Source organism: Dromiciops gliroides, chromosome 5, assembly GCF_019393635.1.
Source record: "Dromiciops gliroides isolate mDroGli1 chromosome 5, mDroGli1.pri, whole genome shotgun sequence".
NCBI classification, from domain to species: domain Eukaryota; kingdom Metazoa; phylum Chordata; class Mammalia; order Microbiotheria; family Microbiotheriidae; genus Dromiciops; species Dromiciops gliroides.
In genome coordinates this window covers 180,235,862-180,260,369 of record NC_057865.1, presented here as the reverse complement: position 1 = coordinate 180,260,369, position 24,508 = coordinate 180,235,862, and the positions used below count along the sequence as shown (strand labels likewise).

Here is a 24,508-nt window from a genome sequence, read left to right as displayed (position 1 = left end):
AAGGTGATGGAACCATCAAAAGGAATGAAATAATTTGGAGAAGGGATGATTTAACAGATAGGACAATGAATTTTACCATTGACTTTGAGACATGGAAAGATATTAATATTATGTGTTATCTCCATTTTTTTGTACCTGGTGAAACTATCTCAATTGGAAATATATGGATTTATCATGAACCATTCTAGAAATTGTTCAATGTGAATGATATATGTTCAATGTGGATGACATGGTTAAAGCCCCAAATAGGTATTTATTACTTCCTTTCCTCCCTTCCCAACCCCAAATTCAATAAGGAAATCAAAGGCAGCAATGATCTTTGTACAATATGCATTTCAATAACAACACAAAAAGAGGTAGGCAATCAATTAGCATTAGCAAAACACACTTTCTCATCTAAGCTTTAAAAAAAGATCATAGTACACACTCCAATTCAATTCAACAAACATATATTATTTTAAGACAATCATCTGTATATAGATAATACAGGTTAGTCATGTCACAGTGACTACTTCCTCTTTATAAATTAAAGAAGGATGGATAAAGAAATAATTTTACCTTAAAAAGCAATGATATAATAAGCCTGTAGAGCATTTGAATGTGTGAAATGAACTTTGTCAGTTTTCCTCATGGTAACAGTAAGCAGTGATTGTATTGTGTTCATATGAAAATGACATTCTGAGAATTACCACTGAACATTATCCCTAGGAGACCCAAATGTCAATACCAGTCTTTGGGTGATAGCACATAGTTACATATTGCTTGCCTGCTTTCTAATTTTAGGAGATGAGACAATAAAAAATGCACTTTTACAAAATTCACATTCAATTTCTTGAATGAAATTTCTAAATGCTAAGCATCTTTTCATAGTATGACCTGACATACACCATCCCTTACTTCCATGCTGCAGAATCTTTTAGGGCTAATCCCCAATACTTTCACAGAGGCTTTATAGAAATAAATGTAATGACTGTTGCCTTCACAAAATGTAATAACTAAGAAAATCCAATTGAATAAAATACCAACTGAGGCCACAGGTTAAAACAATTAGGAAAAAATTATATACATATTTCAGACATCTAATCTCAGTGGCAAATAAGGAAGTCTTCATTTCCCTGCCCATCTGACCTCCAAAAATTTCCAAGGCAAACCCCTAATTTATTTCTGCCCCAAATTATGACTTTCCTATATCGTAGACCACTGGTAATGGTCTACCATTTTAATGGGTAGAAAATGAAGTTTCACCCTTCCTTCAGTTCTCAAAAAACCCTTTTAGTTACTATTGTCCCTGTTATCCTCCTTATGATGGGCCCTCTTATTTTTTGTCACACATATGATGGAAAGTCATATAGACATAAATATATCAATTAGGCATGTCTACACAAATAGACACATTTTTATGTCTAGCAGCCAAGGAGGCTTTAAACTCCTGGGAGAACCATGTCTCACTCATCTAGATTAATGTGTGCAGATAACAGGTTCTTGATAAATGTTTCTGACATGAATGCACTTTGGGGTAAACTAGAAGAATTTCTAATATTTGTTATAGTATTAACTTTCCTCAGAAATACTTAATCTTGACCAACATGGTATATAACATTTAAAAATCACAAAATTCAATATACCTACATACAAAAAACCAGACCATAGATAATTACTCCCTGATGAAAGAAATAGGCTGTTTAATAACTGGTTTTTAAATTATGAAACTTCATAACTCTACACAACAAGAAATTATAGCATACCTATTGGTGTTTTCCATGTTCAGTCTACTCTCAAGTAATTATATAGATTGTGTATTCTAGAATTTTTTGTGGTAAATTTTGAGTCCTAGAAAAGCTTCCATTTATTTCCCATCAGGCATCTGGAATCTATCTCCTAGGCTTCATCAGTTGAAAATCTGGGAAATGTCATTTTAAGTTAGTTGAAGGAAAAATATGAATTGGGAGATTAATTTTCTATAAACTTGTAGACAGTTTAATGTAGTGGAGTCAGAAGACCTGATTTTGAGACCCTGGGCAAATCACTTAACCTTTCTCTGTCTCAGTTTAATCATCTGTTAAAAGGAAATCCTACTACTTCCATGACCTATCTTATTGGGTTTGGGGGATGGTCAAATGAACCAAAATGCTATATAGTTGGGAACTGCTATTTTTATCTGTTCCAAAATAAAACATAAATTATTTAAACATTTTTGCATTAGTGTAGATAATTGAAAGCTGATTATATAAAAATGGATTCCAGTGTGAAAATTACATTTTATATGCATTGTCAACAAGCCAGATGGAAAGCTTATTTGATGAATGACTCTTTAACTACATATAACAATGACTATTTGCAAGCTTGTATATTTCTAGATGATTTTAAAGGAAAATAAAAGTCATACTAGACATAAGTATTCTTATTTCTCATTCCCCATCATTTTGTGATGCAAAAATAAACTTGCAAAAGTAAATTGATATTAAATAGTCATGATCTTTGCTGTCTGACTATCAAAAATGCCGAAATTTTGTTTTTATTGATTCTATATGTTTTGGAGCTAATCTCTTGTGAATGACAGTCATTTAATTCTATAAAACCTAATTGATCAAATATGGTACAGAGTAGAAGGTATGATCTTTTTTTTTTTTTTTTTGGTGAGGCAATTGGGGTTAAGTGACTTGCCCAGGGTCACACAGCTAGTAAGTGTTAAGTGTCTGAGGTGGGATTTGAACTCAGGTACTCCTGAATCCAGGGCCCGTGCTCTATCCACTGCGCCACCTAGCTGCCCCAGAAGGTATGATCTTAAAGTTAAGAACAAATAGTTCTTATTTTATTGGGAGTTTAGCATAAATCCTCATTGTGATTATATTTCCAGAAAAAAAAGGCAATGTAAGTCCTCAACAAAGACCCATTTAAGAAGTGTGACTATAAAGCAGACTAATTCAACATATAATCCACAGAATTCAGCTTCAATATTTTCAAGCCATAGCATATATATGTATGTATATATGTAACATATATTTTGCCCCAAAAAGATTTATTTTTCTTTGGTCCTCTAGAATCCACATGGAGTAGATAGGATCACACAAATCCCTAGGATAGAATTGTATGTATCTATGAAAAAATTACCATCAGGAACTATGTAATAAAATGTGAAATTGCTTGATATTTTCAATGCTGGAGATTAAGATGGACAGATGAACAGCCTTTAAACAACGATCGATAAAGTGTTTTTTTTTAAATCAAGCTATTAACCTGGACACATGCATTTTATAACTTTTGGATGTGTTTTTCTGTGTAGAATGCTTATATTTTAATGATATATATACTTAGACACATATGTTTCCTAATGGTAATTGCTGAGCACTTTGTAGTATGAAAGAGTAGATATTTTCAGGCTAGCATATGTATCGAACATTTACAAAAGCTTAACAGCATTAAATTTTCCAACACTACGTTGACATACAAAGTCAAAAGAGAAATGTGGATTCAGGGACAGAATTAACCAATATCCCAAGGCTCTTTGAAATAATCTGCTAACAATATAAAGTGGATTATGATAACCAATCACATTTTAAACAACCAATTTCTCAGTTGGGCTATCCTATTCTTTCCCCTATAAAACTGTCTCATATTTGTTGAGGACATGGATTAACAAAACCATATTTTATTCTAACATTGCATTCAGTAAAATATTTGAGGTGGTCATTTAAATTTTTGTCATCTAAATTTCTATTTGTTGGGAGTCTTATATGAAGGATTTAATAACTTCCATGTGCCTGTGGTCCTGTGATCTCTCTTCAATGTGGGTATTCCTTCTAATGGTGCAGATCTTTCTCAATTCATAATGATTTCCATTACTCCCTATCAAAACAAATGCAGCAGGCTTACTGGGTAAACATTAGGGGCTCTTCTACAACCACAGACCTTTTCATGGGTGGCTTTGTGTCTCCCAGAGCAACAATATGCATGTAAGAGATATTGGGCTTGGACGGAGAGGACTGTCCTTACTCTGGGTGATCTTTTTGGGGGTAGAAATTGGGTTCTTGCCTATGTTAGCAAAATGGAGAATAGCCAGTAAGCTATCATTATCTAAGAATTAGAGTGTGGCAAGCTAGCACATAGTGGATTTTGTTGAAATCCATCACTAGTTATAAATTTTGGCCCTAACAAACCGGCACTTTTGTGTATAAAGGGATGTGTATGTGTGTATGTATATACATATGTATGTATGTATGTATAGGAATAAGATGATTGTTCTACCTTGCTTTATGGGGTATATTCCTAGGGAAATACTAAACTTAAATACTGCTATGGTCCCACAGAACTTTAATACATATCTGAACACCAAATTCTGAACAAGATTATGATAAATTTGGAAAAAACTACATTTCCATATGTAGTCTCTTTATAGTAACAAAACAATGTCAGGTTAACATGGACACAATTATATAATTTAAAAGTTGCAGCTATTATCTGAATTATTCAGATAACTGAGGGAGAAGCAGAAAAGAGAGAGGAGATGGAATCTAGATACCCAGACTGGTTACCTATATTGCTCCAATTTACCAGGGTTTCACATTGTCTAAGAACTTGGCAAATGAGCAAACCATAATTTGAAAAAAAATATTACAGACACAACATTTCAAAAAACAATCACAACAGTAAGCTATGGCATTTTGGATTGTTATTACAGAATACAATATTATTTTACTCACACACAACTTCTCCCCCTTATCCACCCACCCCACATAACCCCAGATGACAAAAATAAATAATGCTTGTAAAAACTACCATTCTATATACCAGTTTTGAGTCAGATGAATTTCTATACAGTCAGTGTTATTGGCCAATCATCACTGAAATTTCCTCTTCCCATTTCCCCAATTTTCTTTATTGGTTGTTCCTCATTCTAAATCAACAAGGTCTTCGTTGAATGACACCATCTGAACTTGAACATACCAAGTGATGTTTTGTTTCTTTCCCAAGAACTTACTTCCAGAGTTTTACTGGCCAAAAATCCACAGCAAACTACAAAATATTTTGCAGAAGTACTGATCTCTTGGTAAGCCTCCAAATAAATGCTTAAACCACAGAATTTTGTTGTTTCTTTTTTCTTAAATGATCTATGCAAATCCATAAATAAGTCTGAATGTTTTCCTTTCTGCATATTCACACACAAGCACTAAAAACATTGTACTGGCCCATTCACTTCCTCAGCCTCTGTCCTTAGGAAGTGGGTTGGAATGAGAGGTCTTCACATGGTTCTAGCTGCATTTTTAGCACACCAATTTTATGAAGATACCAAAGCTGAAGGAATTCCTCTGGCATAGCATGGAAGCCTGAATAGGGTAACTCATTGTCATAGTAGTGATGACTAATAGATTGCTCACGCAGATCCATAGAGAAAGGCCAGAAGCCATAGATGGTAACTTCTTCACACAAGCCCAGGGCGGCACTGACAAGAAAGAGACCTGTAGATAAGCGTTTGGCATGAATTCCTCTACTTTTCCAGAATTTGCCAATGCTACGAAGAAAATTGGGATTGGCAAATAGTACTGTTTGGTTGGCACCCACATCTGCCAATGTATAATAAACCCGGAGAGATGGCTCTGTCCCCGTTTTCATAGAAAAGGCAGGCATGTAGATGTAGCTGTGGTTATATACTTTCATGTCATCCACAAATGTCTTTCGGGACCAAAGCAAGTTCTGGAATCTGTTTTCAAAAACAAAAGAAAGAAAAGAATTAATTTTGGCAACAAAGGAAACAAATACAACAACACCCAAACAACTTTTTATCTTTGTGGTGGCCACAGTGATTAAACTAATAATTTTAAAATAACTGGAAGTAGCTTTCATGTGATCGGGATCATCTCCAAGCTCATACTCAATTTTTATATTCAACCACTTTCATATATTATTTTCTCTGTGCACAAAAAATAGTAAGATCCCGTTTTCTTTTTTTTCCTTTTTTTTTTCCTTTAGTGAGGCAATTGGGGTTAAGTGACTTACCCAGGGTCACACAGCTAGTAAGTATTAAGTGTCTGAGGCCAGATTTGAACTCAGGTACTCCTGACTCCAGGGCCGGTGCTGTATCCACTGTACCACCTATCTGCCCCAAGATCCCATTTTCTTTCAAAAACAATTTGCATGAATTCATTTTTACTCAAAATTATTGGGAAATACAGTACCCTTTTAAAATAAACACTACCAATTTTCAAGCTGCTGGGTTTTGTGCTTGTTAGACACTGTTTACTCTTCTTATTTTCAGGGGATAAATTCTGGAGATCCCAGAGAACTCCATGAATACCATAATGTACCAATAATGATGACTTACACACAAAGGAGAATTTGTTTCCAACACAAAATGCTTCAAACAGCTGCTTATGTTTCTCTCCTGAGTAATAATAACTCATATTTATGACACTTAATGTTCTCCAAAGTACCTCCCTCCCAATAACTCTTCAAGGTAGGCAGCATAAGTGTTATTATTTCCTTTTTGTTGATAAAAGAATAAAGATGAAAAATGACTTGGCTTAACTGACATTCAGTGACTTGTCTGGGGTCACACAACAAGTAAGTGAGGCATCTAGTACTTGAAATCAGAATTCTTAAGCCCAAGAGCAAGCCTTCTTTTACTTTACAGCACTGCCTGTTCTTCCAATTCTGTCCCCTCAAAGAGGGCTGCCAATTTCCTGTTTAATGAAGAGAGTGTGCCTTGACTTGATTGGCTACATCTGTAGCCAATAGTGGCAGAAGCTGAGGATGAGGCTAAAGTAGTTTTGGGAAACAGGAGGTAATACCACCTATGAAGAGTTGGACAGGATGAATCATGAGTTTTTGAAACTGCAAATTATAAATCCACCAGATCCAAGGATTTCCTGTTGGGTATCACTGTCAGCTTGCCAACTATCTCACAGAGTGAGCAGGCATGGATGAGTTGAGATCTGCATAACTGGAGGGAATATACAAGTCAACAAGGTCACATATCCAGTTGCATATTTTAATATAATAGTCAGAAACTACAAATCTAAAGCCATATTTATTATGACTACTAGGGAAAGCATAAAACCCATCTATGATGCAGAACACACTCTTCTCTCAAGATTTGTTCATGCTTGTTCTTGATTCTTAGGGTATCCCTGACAGAGATGAGTAATATATGAATTCTCAAGCACCATTACTATACCCTTAGAAGAATGCATATGAGCAAGTTCAATCAGACTTCAAGGACTAGATATACCTGGTCCTCGAATTCATGAATTCTTGTTATTCAACTTCAGGAGGGCGCTTTTCACCAGCTACTGTAAATTCTCCTATAATAACTGTTCCAGAGCTCTTTCCTATAGCCTCTAATCCAAAGTCTTATCTTCTCTACCTCACACAAACACACATTGCATATAGCCTTGCTTCCTCATTTATACAAAGATCAAGACCATTCAGTCTAATTGGTTACAGATTTCATGGGAAGAGCCAAAAGTGTCTTCAAATTTGAAGCAAAATAGTTGGTTTTGTGAAATGCCAGTGATAGGTTGAATGTAGAATTTTCTATTGATAAGGAAAAACAATCTAATGTAACCAGTGTCCCAGAACCGAAGCTTAGGGTTTACATGAACCAGGTTTATTTTGGGGAGCTTTTCTAGAGTTATATGTTTGGCTGGAGAAGGGAATGGCAAACCACTCTGGTATCATTGCCAAGAAAACCCTATATTGGATCACAAAGAGCTGGACATGACTGAAATTACAAGGTACAGCAAGGTATATAAGAAAGGTAAATAAAATGGTAAGTAAAACAAATTAGAAAGTAAAATGAAAGCCAACTAGAAATGAAATTGTAAAGCTGAAGGAAAGTACACTGGGTGGGCTGTCAAATTGTTAAAAGGGAACAAGAAAGCAAGGATTTCCTAGAGCTAGCTTCAGTCAGGAAGAAAGAATCAATTGTTAAAATTTCAATATATTTATTTACACCTTGGAAATCAGCAAATGCTATAAACCGGGGATTGATTTATTATTTTGTTGATTATTTAGACTTATAAAAAGCAATTTAGAAATGTTAATAATGAAGATTTCACTTAAAGTGTCAAGTATATAATTTTTTTTATTTTTGGTAGCAGGATGCTAAATATTTATCAGTTCACCTCTGGCCATAAGCATTTTAATGAATTGGCTAGAAGGTAAGTTGTAAAAACCAAAAGTAGTTTGAAAAACAAACTTGAGGATCTCAATCAATATGAAGAGCTGGAAAAAAATTTGCAATGACTTGTATTGAGGATTGATTATTGGCACAGCAAACATTTACCAAGGGCCTACTGTGCAGTGTTTATACCCATATTAATTGCACAGTCAGTGAGGTAGTACAGGGGATAGAGTGCTGGACTTGGAGTCAGCAAGACCTGAGTTCAAATATAGCCTCAGATACTTACTAGCTATGTGACCCTGGGCAAGTCACTTAATCTGCATTTGCCTCATTTTCCTTATCCATAAAATGGGGTTAATAATAACACCTATGGGGGCAGCTAGGTGGCACAGTGGATAAAGCACCAACCCTGGATTCAAGACGACCTGAGTTCAAATCCAGTCTCAGACACTAAACACTTACTAGCTTCGTGACCCTGTGTAAGTGACTTAACCCTCATTGCCATGCAAAAAAAATAAATAATAACACCTATCTCCCAGGGTTGTTGTGAGGATCAAATGAGATAATAATTGTAAAGTGCTTAGCATAGTGCCTGGCACATAGTAAGCACTGTATAAATCTTAGCTATTATTATTAGTTATTATTGCTCAAGTGACTGCCATCTATGTTCTAAGTACAGGTTAGTCTCTTCTTAGAAGATAAAGTAAAGGGAGTACAGAAATATCTCTCCATATTCTAGGTTATCAGGAAATGTCACAAACCCAACGATGAAAGAGCTGAAATGGGAATGAGGAGACTTGAATTATTTCAGGAGGTTGGAGAATAGAACGCACACACACACAAAAAAAAAATAGAAGGAAGGGAAGAAAGACTACTTTGTAGTCTGGAGCTAAAAACAAATTTAATAAACTTTGTGAAGAATAGGAAGCTGAATTATCTGTCCTCTGAGGAATAAGATAACTCCACAGAAGCTGTTAGTTGATTTCATCTCAGAAGAATCAGAGGGAGAAGAGAATGGCAGTAGTGATTGTACCTACTGAGGGGTATGAGGCAGGTATTTGTTAGCCTGATCATAACAGAAATATGTTGTCTTTCTAGGGCATATATCCAAGATATAAGTGAGACACCCCCTCTACCCCCTAGGAAGACTTGTCAAAACAGATGACTGTTTCACACTTCGGGAGATTCACACGGTCATAAATGAAACTGACAGAAGGAACACAGAAAGCATTGCTGAGTGTTGGGCAGGAAACGGAACACCACAGGAACATTTGGGCAAAGAGTAATAGAAAAATTAAGGTGATTTTGTCATTACAATATGCTACATGTTACCTAGACTGAAAGAAAAAAAAAGAGATGAGAGCTTTGGGAAGTAGATTACAAGTCTCACAGTCAGTCCACACTAATCTGTGAAATACCTACTATTTGCCAGACACTGCTCTAAGCATTGAGGATACAAAGAAAAGCAAAAGGCAGTCGGTCCCTGCCCTCAAGGAGTTTATCTTCTAATTAAGGAAACAAGATGAAAAACATATGGACAAACAAGACAATGACAGAATAAATTGGAGATAGTAAATAGAGGGAAGGCATTGGCATTAGAGGAACAGGAAAAGCTTCTCATATAGGATGAGATTTGAGATGGAACTTGAAGGAAGAAAGGAAAACCAAGAAGCAGAGATGAGAAGAGAGAGTATTCCTGGATGAAAATGCCTGGAGTTGGGAGATGGTGGGGGGGGGGGTTGTTTGTGTGTCAGCAAGGAGACCAATATCACTGGAGGATCAGAGAGGATGTATGGGGGTGTAAGGTGTTAAGAGGTCTGGTTGTGAAGGCCAAACAGAGGGTTTTATATTTGATCCTAGAGATGATAGGGAGTCACTGTAGTTTATTGAGTAAGGGCATGACATAATTAGGGAGATTAATTTAACAGGTGAGTGGCACATGGACTGGAGTGGGGAGAGACATGAGTCAGGGAGACCAACCAGCAGGCTACTGGATTAGTCCAGATGTGAAGTCATGAGTGACTGCACCAGGATGGCAGCAGTATGAAAGGAAAGAAGGGGGTATTTAAGGAGGAAAAGGAAGGATTAGGGAATAAGCATTTATGTAGTGCCTACTGTGTGCAGGCACCATGCTAAGAGCTTTGATCCTCACAACAACCCTGCAAGGTAAGTGCTGCTATTATCCTCATTTTATGGTTTTCTCTATATCCTCACAGTGATCTCATTGATTCTCATGAATTAAATTATCATATTTATACATATTTCTTCCAGGTCTGTATATTCAGCCCTAGTCTCTCTCCTGCTCTTCAGTCCCATATCCCCAACTACCTACTGGACATTTCGAACTTCTTAGGAGATAAAGCGAAGGGACTTCAGGGATGCCTCTCCACATTCTGGATTGTCAGGAAATAATGTGGACCTAACCAGAGGTGGGCCTGTAATCTGTAAAAAGGTGAAGCAACAAAAACAACAAAAGAGCTGAATTAAATTGGGAGATTGGAGAAAAGAAAAAAGAGGAGGAGGAGGAAGGGGAGGAGGAGAAGAAGAAGGAGAAAGAGAAAGAGGAGGAGAAGGAGGAGGAGAAAGAGGAGAAGGAAGAGAAGGTGAAGGAGAAGGAGGAGAATGAGAAGGATGAGGAGGAGAAGGAAAAGGAGGAGGAGGAGATGAAGGAGGAAGAGGAGAAGGAGAAAGTGGAGAAGGAGGAGGAGAAGAAGGAGGAGGAGGAGGAGGAAGAAAGGAAGAAAGACCACTTTGTAGTCTGGAGTTAAAACAAATTAATGAACTTTGTGAAGAGGAAGTTGTATTATCTGTCCTCTGAGGAATGATCAGATATTATCACAGAAGCTGTCAGTTTATTTCCTTCTAGAAGAATCAGAGGGAAAAGAGAATGGCAATTCAAACTCAGTAGGTCCAAAATAGAACTCAATATTTCACCACCCTCGAACCTTCCTCTCTTTACAACTTCCCTATTTCTTTGCAGAGCACTACCATCCATCTAGTCAGTCAGATTTGCAATCCAAGAGTTGTCTTTGACTCATCATTCTCCCTCATTCCCCATATCCAGTCAATTACCAATTCTGTTCATTTCTCCTCCATGATATCTCTCACATCTATTCCCTGATTTCCATGCACACTGAAACAATTCTAGTTCAAACCTTCATCACCTCTTGTCTGGACTATTTTGACAACCTCTTAACTAGCCTTCCTCCATCCTAACTGCTCTTTCTAATCCATCCATCCTCTACGTATCTGCCAAATCAATATTCCCAAAGCACGTGGCTGACAGTATAAGTCATCTGCTCAAGAAACTCGCGTATTCTCTGTTGCTTCTGATAAAATACAAACTCCCCTCCTTGCATTTAAAACTTTTTATAATCTGATGCTAACTTTTTCTTCTGGGCTGATTAAATTCCCATTCATTCACTCTATTGTCTAGCTAAGTTTGCCTAATTGTTGCCCACATACACAAATTCTATCTCTTGTTTCTGGGCTTTTGCACAGGTCTGGAATATACTGTCCCTAGAACAGATACTTATTGATTGATTGGAATGACCTCTCTTCTCTACTTTGCCTCTTGGAATTGCATGCTCCTTTCAAAGTCCAGCCAAATGTCACTTTCTGTTGATGTCTTTCCCATTGCCCCCATTTACCAGGATTCTCCGAAAGTGGGATGTACTCCCTCTGGGCATTTATGTCTTTCTGCATATGTTTTCACCAGTAGAATATAGGGTACTGGAGAGCAGAAACTATTTGGGGATTTTTGTCTCTCTCCCTAGGATGTAGCAGTGCTTGCCACACAGTAGGTACTTAATAAATACTTATTGAGCCAATGAATGAAAACTACAGATCTTTATAGAAAAGAGTAAAATAAGCATACAAATAATATCTCCAGTCTAGGGTGGCTACACTCTCCACAGAGCTTCCCCTTATATACATGATTTTGATAACTTATCTGTGTGATAAAGTAGGATTCTTTGAAGGGCAGCTAGGTGGTACAGTGGATAGAGTGCCAGGCCTAGAGTCAGGAAAACTCATCTTCCTGAGTTCCAATCTGACTTCAGACACTTACTTGTTGTGTGACCCTAGGCAAGTCATTTAATTTTTTTACCTCAGTTTCCTCATCTGTAAAATGAGCTGGAGAAGGAAATGGCAAACTATTCCAGTATCTCTGCCAAGAAAACCCCATTTTGGATCACGAAGAGTTGGACATGACTAAAAATGACTGAACCACAGAAACAACAAAGGACATTTTGTGATCTTTGGAGAATGTGAACAGTTTTCACTTGTAAACATAATCATGTGAAGCCCTCTCAGAGTGGGAAAATATGTAAACGCATCAATAAAACTCTGGGTGGGGAGAAGGGACAGTCCAATGTGGCCATCAGGTATGAGAACTAAGCAAACTCAGTAAGGGTTAGAGCCTTCTTTACTTTAAAAATTATATATTCTCATGATTGTTTCTGCCCCTGTGTATTATAGATCAGCCTACTCTTTTCCTTGTAAATAAAACCTTGGACAAAGTTCATCAGGATTCAAGTGTGTATGGCCAAAGGGAAAATAGGAAAGCAAAGAGGGTAGATGCCAGGAGTTGTGGGCATATGGAGTAAGGATTGGGGGACAAAACTAGTAATCCTAAATGACATGCTGATGAGATGGCTGGATACAAAAAAAAAAAGAAAGAAAAAGAAAAGAAAAGGGGGCAGCTAGGTGGCGCAGTGGATTACTGACCCTGGAGTCAGGAGGACCTGAGTTCAAATCTGACCTCAGACACTTGATACTTACTAGCTGTGTCACCCTGGGCAAGTCACTTAACCCCAATTGCCTCACACACAAAAAGAAAGAAAAAAGAAGAGAAGAGATTGCTGGGTGAATGCTAGAGATATTTAGACTTTAGAACCTAGTACAGTTTCCCGCTGTGGAAAGTTCTAGCGAAAACCCCAGTTCCCCTAAATGTGAGCAGGGTGTTCACAGCCTGAGATATTACTGAAGTCAAATTTGTTGGGCTTTGTTGTTAGGGTAATGGTGCTCTACTGTCGATCATTTTATTCATTTGAAATTAAATTATTATATTTACTGGATTTCCTAGGGACTCTAGGACTCAGCCCTCTGGACTGCCTACTACTAATTTCATGGAGTTGCCTAGATTATAGAGCATCTCTGATGTTAATATCAAAGCCTTCTTTTTATGTTTTTTGAACGTCGTCTCCAGCTGCCCTTATTCAACTCTAAACTGACATTCTTAAACACATTCTCTTCTCCCCTTTTTAGGCCCTGGTTCAACAGTCTTTTTTATCATGCCCCTTACAATACTCCAGGCACTCTTCTGTACCTATCCCCTCTCTGAATCCCCTATCACTTCCCTAGCTATATGTGTAGTCATTTTTCCAGCTAGATATTTTTCTATCATTCCTCATTTCTGCAAATTATGACCAATGTGAAAAATTCAAGAAGTATTTATGTTAGACCATAAGACTATCCCCAAATCAAAATGCATCATCCCTGTAGGTTTAAGAACATCAGCTGGAGGTTTTGTGGTAAAATAATGGGATTTGGCAGGCACCCAGGGGTCCCACCTGATTGATTTAGTATTTGAATTGGGTGAACATGAGAAACTAAGTACCTACTTAAGGATGACTGGATGGGGACCACACCTGGCTGGCCCTGAGTGACTTGTTCTCAGAGGCGGTGTACTACTGACATCAGCAAGAGACCACTCTCAACTAATCAGCTTGAAGGACCTCCCCTTTGGGGGAGGGAGAGAGGAACTAGGAAGTGAACACTTGCTCATGGAAGGAGCCTCTTTTTGTTGAGGAATAGGCATTTGGACACTGGCTTGGTGGTGAGAGATTTCACGTGGACTGCTAGGAAAGGAAATTGGTTTCTTTCTCTCTGGCTATACCAAATTAGATCTAAGCTAGAATTTCCATGCTATAAAGAATCTGTTTTCAATCTCTCTCTCTCTTCACTAAATTTTATATATATATTTGAGGGGGGCAATGAGGGTTAAGTGACTTGGCCAGGGTCACACAGCTAGAAAGTGTCAAGTGTCTGAGGCTGGATTTGAACTCAGGTCCTCCTGAATCTAGGGCTGATGCTTTATCCACTCTACTACCTAACTGCCCCCTAAATTATAATATATTTTAATAAATCTTTAAAAGCGTAAACTCTTGCTGAATTTATCAGTGATTTTAGATAGCTTCCCCCCTAAAACGGGGGGGGGGCAGATTAGGACCCACATTTAGATTTTAAACAACACAGTTTCTAAGGAAAAATAAACTATATGGCCTCTGAAGGTACAGTGGAGACCTATGATACTGGTATCAACAGTATGTTTATACGGAAGAGGTAGCAGGGTGCTATGGTGGATGGAGCACTTGACTTAAAGTCAGGAAGACCCGAGTTCAATTCTTCCTTAGACTAGTTGTTACTACTAGTTACTAGTTGTATTTATTTACAAGTCCTTTATTTAACTGCTCTCAGCCTCAGTGTCCTCATCTGTAAAATGAAGGTAATAATACCACCTACCTTACATAGTTATCATGAGGATCAAGTAAGAAAATAGATGTAAAATGCTTTGCAAACCTTAAAGTGATTTATAATCATTTGCTGTTTTGTTTTTTGTTTTGTTTTTGGTTTTGGTGAGGCAATTGGTGTTAAGTGACTTGCCCAGGGTCACACAGCTAGTAAGTGTTAAGTGTCTGAGGCCAGATTTGAACTCAGGTACTCCTGAATCCAGGGCCAGTGCTTTATCCACTGCGCCATCTAGCTGCCTCCATTAGCTGTTTTTTAACACAGTATCATAGAACTCAACTGGTCCATCCCCCTTATTTTATGTATGAAATAAATGAGGCTCAGAAAAGAAAAGTGGCTTACCTAACACCCCATAGTGTAATGATTGGAATGATGCCACCTGCTGGAGACTTACTGTAGAAAAGCTCCACCATGAGGTGAAGGTCTTTGAGGACAAGACCATGCATCTTTTCTTTGGTGTTAGGAAGTGACATTTGCTTGTGGGAGGAAGAAAGGGGAGGCTGGCACTCTGACTCGCTCTCTTTCCTGAGGACTCCAGTGGAGAAGGGAGATAGAAATGTGCTTTCCCTTTAATAGATAGATGAATGTAGGCCTTTCTCTCTCTCCTTACCAAATTCTTATTCTCCTTAATAAATGCTTAAAAGTCTAACTCTTGCTAAAGCTTGTAATTATTGGCAACCACTCATTAGATATTTTAAACAGTATAGCTAGAATTTTAGCCTTAACAATAGTTAATTAGGGGCAGAGCTGGGTTAGAACTCAAGTATCCTGACTTGGCATAGCATTTTTCTGATAGCTCTTTGTGATGTGCCAATAATGCAGATCCTATTTTGTGATTTTGTTTAGTCTCTCATCTTAATTATACTTTGTAAAAGGCACTTTACCTCATCTTCTCAAATGCTTCTGCCCTCATCAAATCATTATTATTGGAACACTAATGCATTGTTTGTGGAGCTGTGAACTGATCCAACCATTCTGGAGAGCAATCTGGAATTATGCCCAAAGGGCTATAAAGCTGTGCATACCCTTTGACCCAGCAATACCACTTTTGGGTCTTTTTCCCAAAGAGATCATGGAAAAGGGAAAAGGACCCACATGTACAAAAATATTTATAGCTGCTCTTTTTGTGGTGGCAAGGAATTGGAAATTGAGGGGTTGCCCATCAATTGGGGAATGGCTAAACAAGTTGTGGTATACGAATGTAATGGAATTCTATTGTGCTGTAAGAAACAATGAGCAGGAGGAGTTCAGAGAAACCTGGAAAGACTTGCATGAACTGATTATGAGTGAGATGAGTGGAACCAGAACATTGTACACAGTATCATCAACATTGTGTGTTGATCTACTGTGATGTACTAGATTCTTCTCACCAATGCAATGGTACAGAAGAGTTCCAGGGGACCCATGATGGAAGGGGATCTCCAAAACAACTGTGGAGTAGAGATGCTGATTGAACCATACTATTTCTTTTGCTTTTGGTGCTGTTTTTCTATTTTGAGGTTTTTCCTCATTGCTCTGATTCTTCTCTTATAACATAACTAATGCAGAAATATGTTTAATGTTATTATGTGTATATAACCTATATCAGATTACCTACTGTCTAGGGGAGGGGTGAGGGAGGGAGAAAAATCTGAAATTGGAAAGCTTGTATAAACAAATGTTGAGAACTATTTTTACATGTAACTGGAAAAAATTAAGTACTTTTATCAGAAAAAAAAGTCATTATTAAAAGATAGCAGAGGCAGGAACATTCAAAACCATGTTTAGCTAAAGATTTTTCACTTTTTCTCAAGAGCAATATTCCCACAAAACAAGCCTTTTTTCCCTCACTGTGCTTTTGCTTATAATTTATGCTTTCTTTCATGGTTCTTAAATTTCCACATTTTTTATCATCCACTTCCTGACCATATGTATTTCCACATATTATTTTTTGCTTTCTGGTACTACTTAGACTTTTTGCCAATTTCAGTGTTTCTCATTATTGTTTTTTTTCTTTCTTACTTTACCCAGTTTGTTTATCCAGAAGCTGCTTCCTACCTCCCTTCCTTCTCCCCTCCCCCATCCACCTCCCTCCCCCCCCCCTCTCTCTCTCTCCTCCCCATTGTTTATACTACTTTTCTCTTTCACACTTCAACATTTCCCACAGAAAAACATTTTTTAGAGAATATCTACCTTTCTCCAAATAAGTGACTTGTTAACACTTATAGTTAGAAATACTTCATTGTATTTTCTCTACAACTGCAGCTGTGTATGACATGTCCAGAAGTTATCTGGCAGAGACACAATTAACTTTTTTTGTTCTAAGACAAAGCAAAGGAACCCATAAAAACAAACTTGGCTTTGGAAGGCTTTGAGTCACTATGGTTGTGTTTATGGAACTTCAAAACATCTATCAATTCCATTAAATTAAATCAATTATATTAAAAATTCTCACAAATTATGAGGTTTATGCAAAAAACAAACAGCCAAATGATTCATTGGATTGACCAGCTAGTTTGATATTGTATAAAAACAGCCTATAATTTTTCACCCTATGTGGAGTTTATAGCTTGAAGTTTTTCTCCCTTTTCTAAATGCAACCTTAAAATTTGTTTAACATGATTGTACACATATAACCTATAATAGATTGCTTGCTGTCTTAGGGAGAGGGGAAGAAAGGGATCTTCTATATTTTTTATTTATTTAGAATTTTTCCCCAAGTTACATGTAAAAACAAATTTTAACATCAATTTTTAAAATTTTGTCTTCCAAATTCTCTTCCTCTCTCCCTCCCTACCCCCTTAAGAACTCAAGCAATTCAATATAAGTTATACATGTGCAGTCATGCAAAACAGGGAACTCAAAATCTTATAAAAATAAATGTTAATGTAATTGGGGGGAAATGCTATTAAGGAAAAAAATAAAATGCAACCTTAACCACAAATAATAGCAATTTCTTTTTCTCATTTTAATGGTACCTCTCAACTTTGCTTTAATTTTCAAATAGGAAAGAAAAAAATGACCTGTGAGATATTGCTGTTGTTCAGTTGATCTTCCTGACCCCATCTGGAGTTTTTGTGGCAAGGATACTAAAGTGGTTTGCCATTTGCTTCTCCAACTCATTTTACAGATGATGATACTGAGGCAAATAGGGTTAAGTGATTTTCCCAGGGTCACACAGGTACTAAGTATCTGAGACTAGATTTGAACTCAGGAATATGAGTCTTCCTGACTCCATCCCTGGTAGTATACACTGTGCCACCTAGCTACAGGATATTAGCTTCTTATCCATTTTAGCACGTTATTCATACTCATTCATTAGAGATTTATTTGTTTTTTAAAAGTTCCATGAATGCTGTTTTCTTTACATCATAGTCATTTCTCAGGAAGAATAGGGGAAATCTTTCCCTACCCACCAACTCCAGAATCAACCTTTCTTTGTGACAAAAATAACAAATAAGCAAAAACATCTGACATAATAATGACATCTGGCCATATATAACATTTCATCCTAATAATCATAGGAGATAGGTCTGTAATGGAAGGGACCTTAAAGGTCATCTAATCTGATACTCATACTTTACAGATAAGGAAACTTGGGGCCTAGGGGGAGTTATGTGACATGCCCAAGGTCACATAGGTAGCATCAGAGGGCAAGTATAAACCAAGATCCTCTGACTCTACGGTACTTTCCACTGTACTTTTTTCTGGAACCTTAGTTTGTTTCTCATTTACTCAGAGTTCAACTTCCCAAAAGGCAGGTAATCTTTTAACTGAAGTCATTTATCTTCTGGATGAAGAAGCTCAGACTTAATTCAGTAAGCAGTGGGGAAATATTGAAAGGTTTTAAATAGTGAAGTAATGTAATTAGAGTTGCCCGTGGTGTGTAGGATGAACTAGAGAGGGAAGATGCTAACTAAAGTTTGGAATACCTGCTAAGAAGCTATGCCAGTAGGCCAGATGATAAGGAATGTGAGGTTGACCTAGGGTGGTATACTCAGTAGGATTATAGAGAAAGGGGATAGATTTGATAGAGATTCCAAAGGTAGAACTGACAGTTCTTGAAAGGAAATATTTTGGTTTTGTATTTTTAGCTTCTAACGGTTGTCTTTGGATTCCTGGTAATTAACAGGGTGCCAGACACATAGTGTGCACTTGATAAATATTTTTTGGCTTTCTGATTGTTGACCCACCCTAGTGCAGTCCCTCATTATCTCTTGCTTCAACCACTATAAAAACAGTCTACTATTCAACTTTCTGTCTTTACTTTCTTTTTCCTCCAATCCATTCTTCACTAACAAGTTAATCTTCTTTACTTACAGACCTCTTCCTTCAAACATCTATTAAGCACTTACTGTCTGCAGACAGAGGAAATATTTAATAATCTGTTTCCCATACTTCCTGAACCAAACATCATTCTCCTTGGCAGAGAAAAAGAAAGAAAATAAGAACTGAATAGTCCTATGTTCTCTCTGTTGCCATTTGTTACCATCTGGTCCACATCAATTAATGGATTCTCATTAAAGTCTCCCCCCCCCCCCCCCCCCCCCCCCCCCCCCCCCCGCTCATCTTAATAAAACTTTCCTTTGTAATACTGTGAATGGTGTCTTGAAAGGGGAGGGTCAGTCTCCATAACCATGAGAGAGACTGTGAATACTGTGGGGACTAGTTTGGGGCAAGGAAGGAATTCTGAACAAAAAGAATGAGAAAACTCCCCCAAAGTCTACTGTGGCCCTTGGGTTAATGAAAGTTTCCCACACAAGGGTTACAATAGGTCATTTTTTTCTTTACCCTTTTTGTCTCATTTCTCTAACCCCGAGTAGACTGCAAAACTGTTGATGCAGTGGCTATGCAAAAACAGGACTAAGAGTTAATTATATCAGTCACTGAAAGCAGAACATCTATTTTCATTCCATCTTGTGATTCAAGTGCTGCTGGATTACATCAGCATTTGAGAAATTCATTTACCTGAATGTGCCTACCCTACGATTTCAAACAGACAGCCGTCTGGTTGTATCCCTCGCTATACTGAGTCACACTGCCTCCTTCTGCTAAGAAGCACTGAGCCATTTATGGGCTCTTAGGAATGAAAAAACTCAGATCAAGGGAGATGCTTTGGTTAGAAACAGAGACATATAGGCAGTATGTTCCAACCTTTTTCAGTCCATGATGAACACAGGTGAAATTATTGAAGCATTGTTGAGGAAAAGGAGGATCCAAACGTCTGTCTAATTATCTCCCCTACCTCCCAACCACATCTGATGTGTGTATAGTATATACATAAACATATTAAGATAAAATTGTGAAGAAATCTATTTGTTTAATTGAGAAGGGTAGCATTTCTGGACTAGTGATCAAAAGGTGTAGGGAACTTCCCAGTGAGAAAATCCTCTACTAATTCAGATCAGCAATTGTTTTTAGAGTTCTCAGGAACCCTCAGAGATTAAATGATTTATCAAGAGACACATAATCTGCTCTGAAGCAACTAGCTAACATAATGACTAGAGGGCTGAATTTAGAAGCCTTGAATCTGAACCCCGGTTTTCCTTAATCAAAAGCCAGTTCTCTAACCTCTAAACCATGCTAACTGCCTCTAATTTATATATTATAGCAAGGGTTGCCTTCATCTTAATATACCCTATTTAGAAATAAAAATATCTCATCCTTTTGAAATGCTAAGAATAATATCTCCATAGCCCTTCATGATTAAAGTGTAGCTCAGGGGCTCAACAAGGAGGATTTTTCTAGATCACAAGTTCAAAGGAGAGGTTTTCTGTAGTCTCCATAAACCCTGAGGAAAAAGCTGTTACAAATGCAGGAGCCACAGGGTGGGAGAAGTCATTATGGAGATGGGAAGTTCTGCTTCATAGGCAGGGCTGCTTCAGGCTACTTGTTCCAGGCTGACATAACAAACGTTTTGCTCAGAAACCCAAGTAGCAGACCAGAAGCCCCAGAGACTCTGTGGCAATTGGTAGTCATATTAAGTGATAAAGAAGTATTCATGAGACTACCCTGTGTGGGAGAGAATTAATCACATGTAAGAAAAAAAGAAACTTTTTATACATTAAGATATAAGCTCCTCACGTGCAGCGACTATTTTGGCTTCACAGCTCCAACACATAGCAGACGGTTTTGCACATAATAAGCAAATGTTTGTTGAATCAAAGGTGATTTTCCCCCTTTGTTCTATATACTTTGATATAATTTATAATTGCATATATATCCAATTATAATTTATATATAATTTGATACATTTACGATGGATAATCTGAATAGATTTATGAATATTGTGTGGTTAATCATATGTGTGTATGTATATATATATATGTGAAATGTAGCATTAGCATGATATTTCCCTGGGGTTCTAAGACATCCAATTTCCAGGCCTAAATTACTATATCGCTATATTGTTCTCTTTTATCTGCACACGTGAGTGGCAGTAGCTGAGGATAAATTCACAAAGAACCCTAAAGGCCACAGAATCTTAGGCCTAGAGGTAGTAGGTATGCTCAGAAAGGGATGTCAAGTCATCTCAAATCTCAAGCCTGAGCATACCTAAAATACTCTGGGGATCTTTGCTTCCAGAAATAGGTGAAAAGTATATCCTGGGTGGGCTTTATCCCCTATTGTCTTGGAGAAAGAATGAGTGCAAAGCATAAGTGCAACTCAGTCCAGAACATAGAGAACTAATCTCTATTTTATTCTTCTTCAGTCATTGGTATTTTAGAGATTTTTAAAAAAATTCCAGATCTCAGAAGTCAGAGTCAGTGAGGACCTGCAATGACTCCATGCTTAATCATCTTGGGAATTAAATAATCATTACCCATCTTATTGTGGCAGTTTCCATTCCCGTTATCCCCATGATTCAGTCACTGTCTGCAAAAATATTCTCTTTCTTCTGTTCTGTATTCTCATCCCTACCCTTCTACAGGACATATTCTGATATGACTTGTAATTCCATTGCATTAGATAGAATCTTTATTCTACTGTTACAACAAACTCCCCTTCATCTAAAATCTGTTCACTTTATACTCTCTTCACATTTTTTCGGTTAACAGGATCCCAGTTCTCCCCAGAAAACACTGTGACCATTCTTTCTAAAACTAGGTGCTTCTTCTCTCATGAGCCGAAAAGTCAGGAAGAGTACACAGGTATTCCTCAATGATGATTTCCATTTGGAACTATCACTCAGAAAATTTATCTTCCTTTGCAATCCAGTACACCCAGTACAACTTTTTTTCTGTCACCTCTTCAACATTCTTTCCTCAAGTTTATTTTTGTTTATTTTTTTTGTGGGGCAATGAGGGTTAAGTGGCTTGTCCAGAGTTACACAGCGTAAGTGTTTGAGGCAAGATTTGAACTCAGTTCCTCCTGCATCCAAGGCTGATGCTTTATCCACTGCACCACCTAGCTGCTCCCCTTTTCCTTAAGTTTAGAACCTGACTCACAATCTCCCATTCCCTATCCCAAACCTTACTCAGACATAGGAACTTAATATATACGTTGATGTTCCCTCAAATACCTTGATCTCTCAGTACATCAATTTCCTATGACCTCCTTTATACTTCACTTCAAATGTCATACACTTGAACTGACCATCAGTGATGATAAAACATGAGCAGGTTTCATTTTCACTGGTGGAGGGAATACCTATATTAATGAGATCACAGGACTGAAATATGTGAGATGCTATACAAATCTAGAACTGTAATGAAAATAGGTAACCATACACTTAAACCACTATATTCTTTAATATGAATGATGAAAAAATCACTATAAGGCATATATGCTCTTTACATTCAGCTGGACTAGAACCTCTTGCATTGCAATGAAAGATTATATTTGCCATTTTAAAACTATTTCCCACATATTTTGCTAATCTTCACTCTAACATCCTAAACATTTTTAGTAGCAGGCAATTTTATAAACCACCCCCATTCCCAACTCCATAACAAATAATAGCTGATGTTTTATAAGATTTACCAAGCACTTTACATATGTTATCTCATTTGATCCTTGTTTGTTCAGTTGTTTTCATCATGTCCGATTCTTCTGTGACCCCATTTGGGGTTTTCTTGGCAAAAATACTGGAATGGTTTGCCATTTCCTTCTCCAGCTTATTTAATAGATGAGGATTACAAAGCAAATAGGGTTAAGTGACTTGTCGAGGGTCACATAACTAGTAAGTGTCTGAGACCAGATTGGAACTCAGGAAGGTGAGTCTTCCTGACTCTAGGCCTGGTAGTTATGAACATAGGCCTGAGACTCAGGAAAACCCTACGTTCAAACCTCACCTATAACATTTAGTCAATAAATTCCAAAGGTTCCCTATTACCTTTAGGATCGATGATAAGCTCTCCTGTGTGTCTTTTTTGGTCTGTCACAACCTGGCCCCAATCAACATTTACAGTCTTGTCATACATTGCTCACCTTTCCATACTTTATGTCTAGCCAAAATGAACTTGCTAATTGACACATCATTCTCTATATCCCATCTCTATGCCTTGATACTGGCTGGCTCCTCGATATCCTCATCTCTACCTCTTATAATCCCTCATTTCCTCTAAGAGTCAGATCATGGATAGAGTACCGGCCCTGGATTCAGGAGGACCTGAGTTCAAAACTGGCCTAGGACACTTGACACTTACTAGCTGTGTGACCCTGGGCAAGTCACTTAACCCTCATTGCCCCACAAAAAAAGTCAGTTCAAACACAACCTTCTACATCTAACCTTACATCATCCCTACAGATGCCCATGCTCTCCCTACTAAAATGACATTTAATTTATTCTATACATTTAATATAACGTATATAAAATATATTACATTCATTATATATTATATGAATTCTATCTATATTATATTTAATATATACATATATAAGACCTTTTTAAGCCTTAAAGCACTATATAAATGCCATCTATTCTTATGAAAAGATGAGAAAATTGAAGGACAGATACATGGCAGATGACAGAGCTAGATGGTACTTGAGCTGGAACTAGAATATAACCTCCAAACCCTAGTAGTATGATCTCTCTCTTTCTTTTTTTTTTGGTGAGGCAATTGGGGTTAAGTGACTTTCCTAGGGTCACACAGCCAGTAAGTATCAAGTGTCTGAGGTCGGATTTGAACTGAGGTCTTCCTGAATCCAGGGCTGGTGCTTTATCCACTGTGCCACCTAGCTGTCCCTTCTTTCATTTCTTAAATATCTTCTTGTTAAAGAAGTATCTTACTGAAACTACCTTTGAATTTTTTGTTTTTTAAAGTACTTTACGGCAACTCTTGGGAGAACCCCCACTAAGAAAGAGCCCTCTGTGATTGGCACTTTGTGAGGTGCAGGTCTTTTACAGTACAGACTAGACCCTCCAGAACCACATGTCATCAGTAATGTAGAAACAGCAGGCATAAGATCCTCTATTATTGTGATGTTCAGGTGATCTGCACTCACATTGCCTTGGGTAAAGAAAGATTCAAAAGAATGACCTAACAGACACATTCTCTACCCTCTAGAAACTAACAATTTAAAAATGGAAATATTGACGTGCACCTCTGTATAAATAGGTTGCAAATGGAAACCTATGCTGACATAAAGAATTTTTTTAAATGTTTATAATGTAAAATGAAGATGTAGAGCTCTAAGTGCACCTCCACATGTTTTTGCTCTTGTTGTTCAGTCATTTCAGTGGTTTCTGACTCTTCGTGATGCCATTTGGGGTTTTCTTGGCAAAGAGACTGAAGCAGTTTGCCATTTCCTTCTCCAGCTCATTTTACAGATGAAGAAACTGGAGCAGGCAAGGTTAAGCGACTTGCCCAGGGTCTTTCCCAGTGACTTGTCTAGTAAGAATTTGAACTCAGATCTTCCCAACTCCAGACCCAGAAG

At 37.5% G+C, this 24,508-nt stretch overlaps 1 protein-coding gene across 1 annotated transcript in view; it reads right to left on the bottom strand.

Moving 5' to 3' along the window:
• Nucleotides 1-313: 313 nt before the first annotated feature.
• The window catches only part of ST8SIA1 (ST8 alpha-N-acetyl-neuraminide alpha-2,8-sialyltransferase 1), a 133,660-nt gene continuing 109,465 nt past the window's right edge, over nt 314-24,508 (bottom strand). Inside the window, exon 5 of the mRNA XM_043966643.1 lies at nt 314-5,698. Within this exon, the coding sequence (XP_043822578.1) occupies nt 5,212-5,698 (487 nt within the window). The 3' untranslated portion in view covers nt 314-5,211. The remainder of the gene's footprint in view (nt 5,699-24,508) is intronic.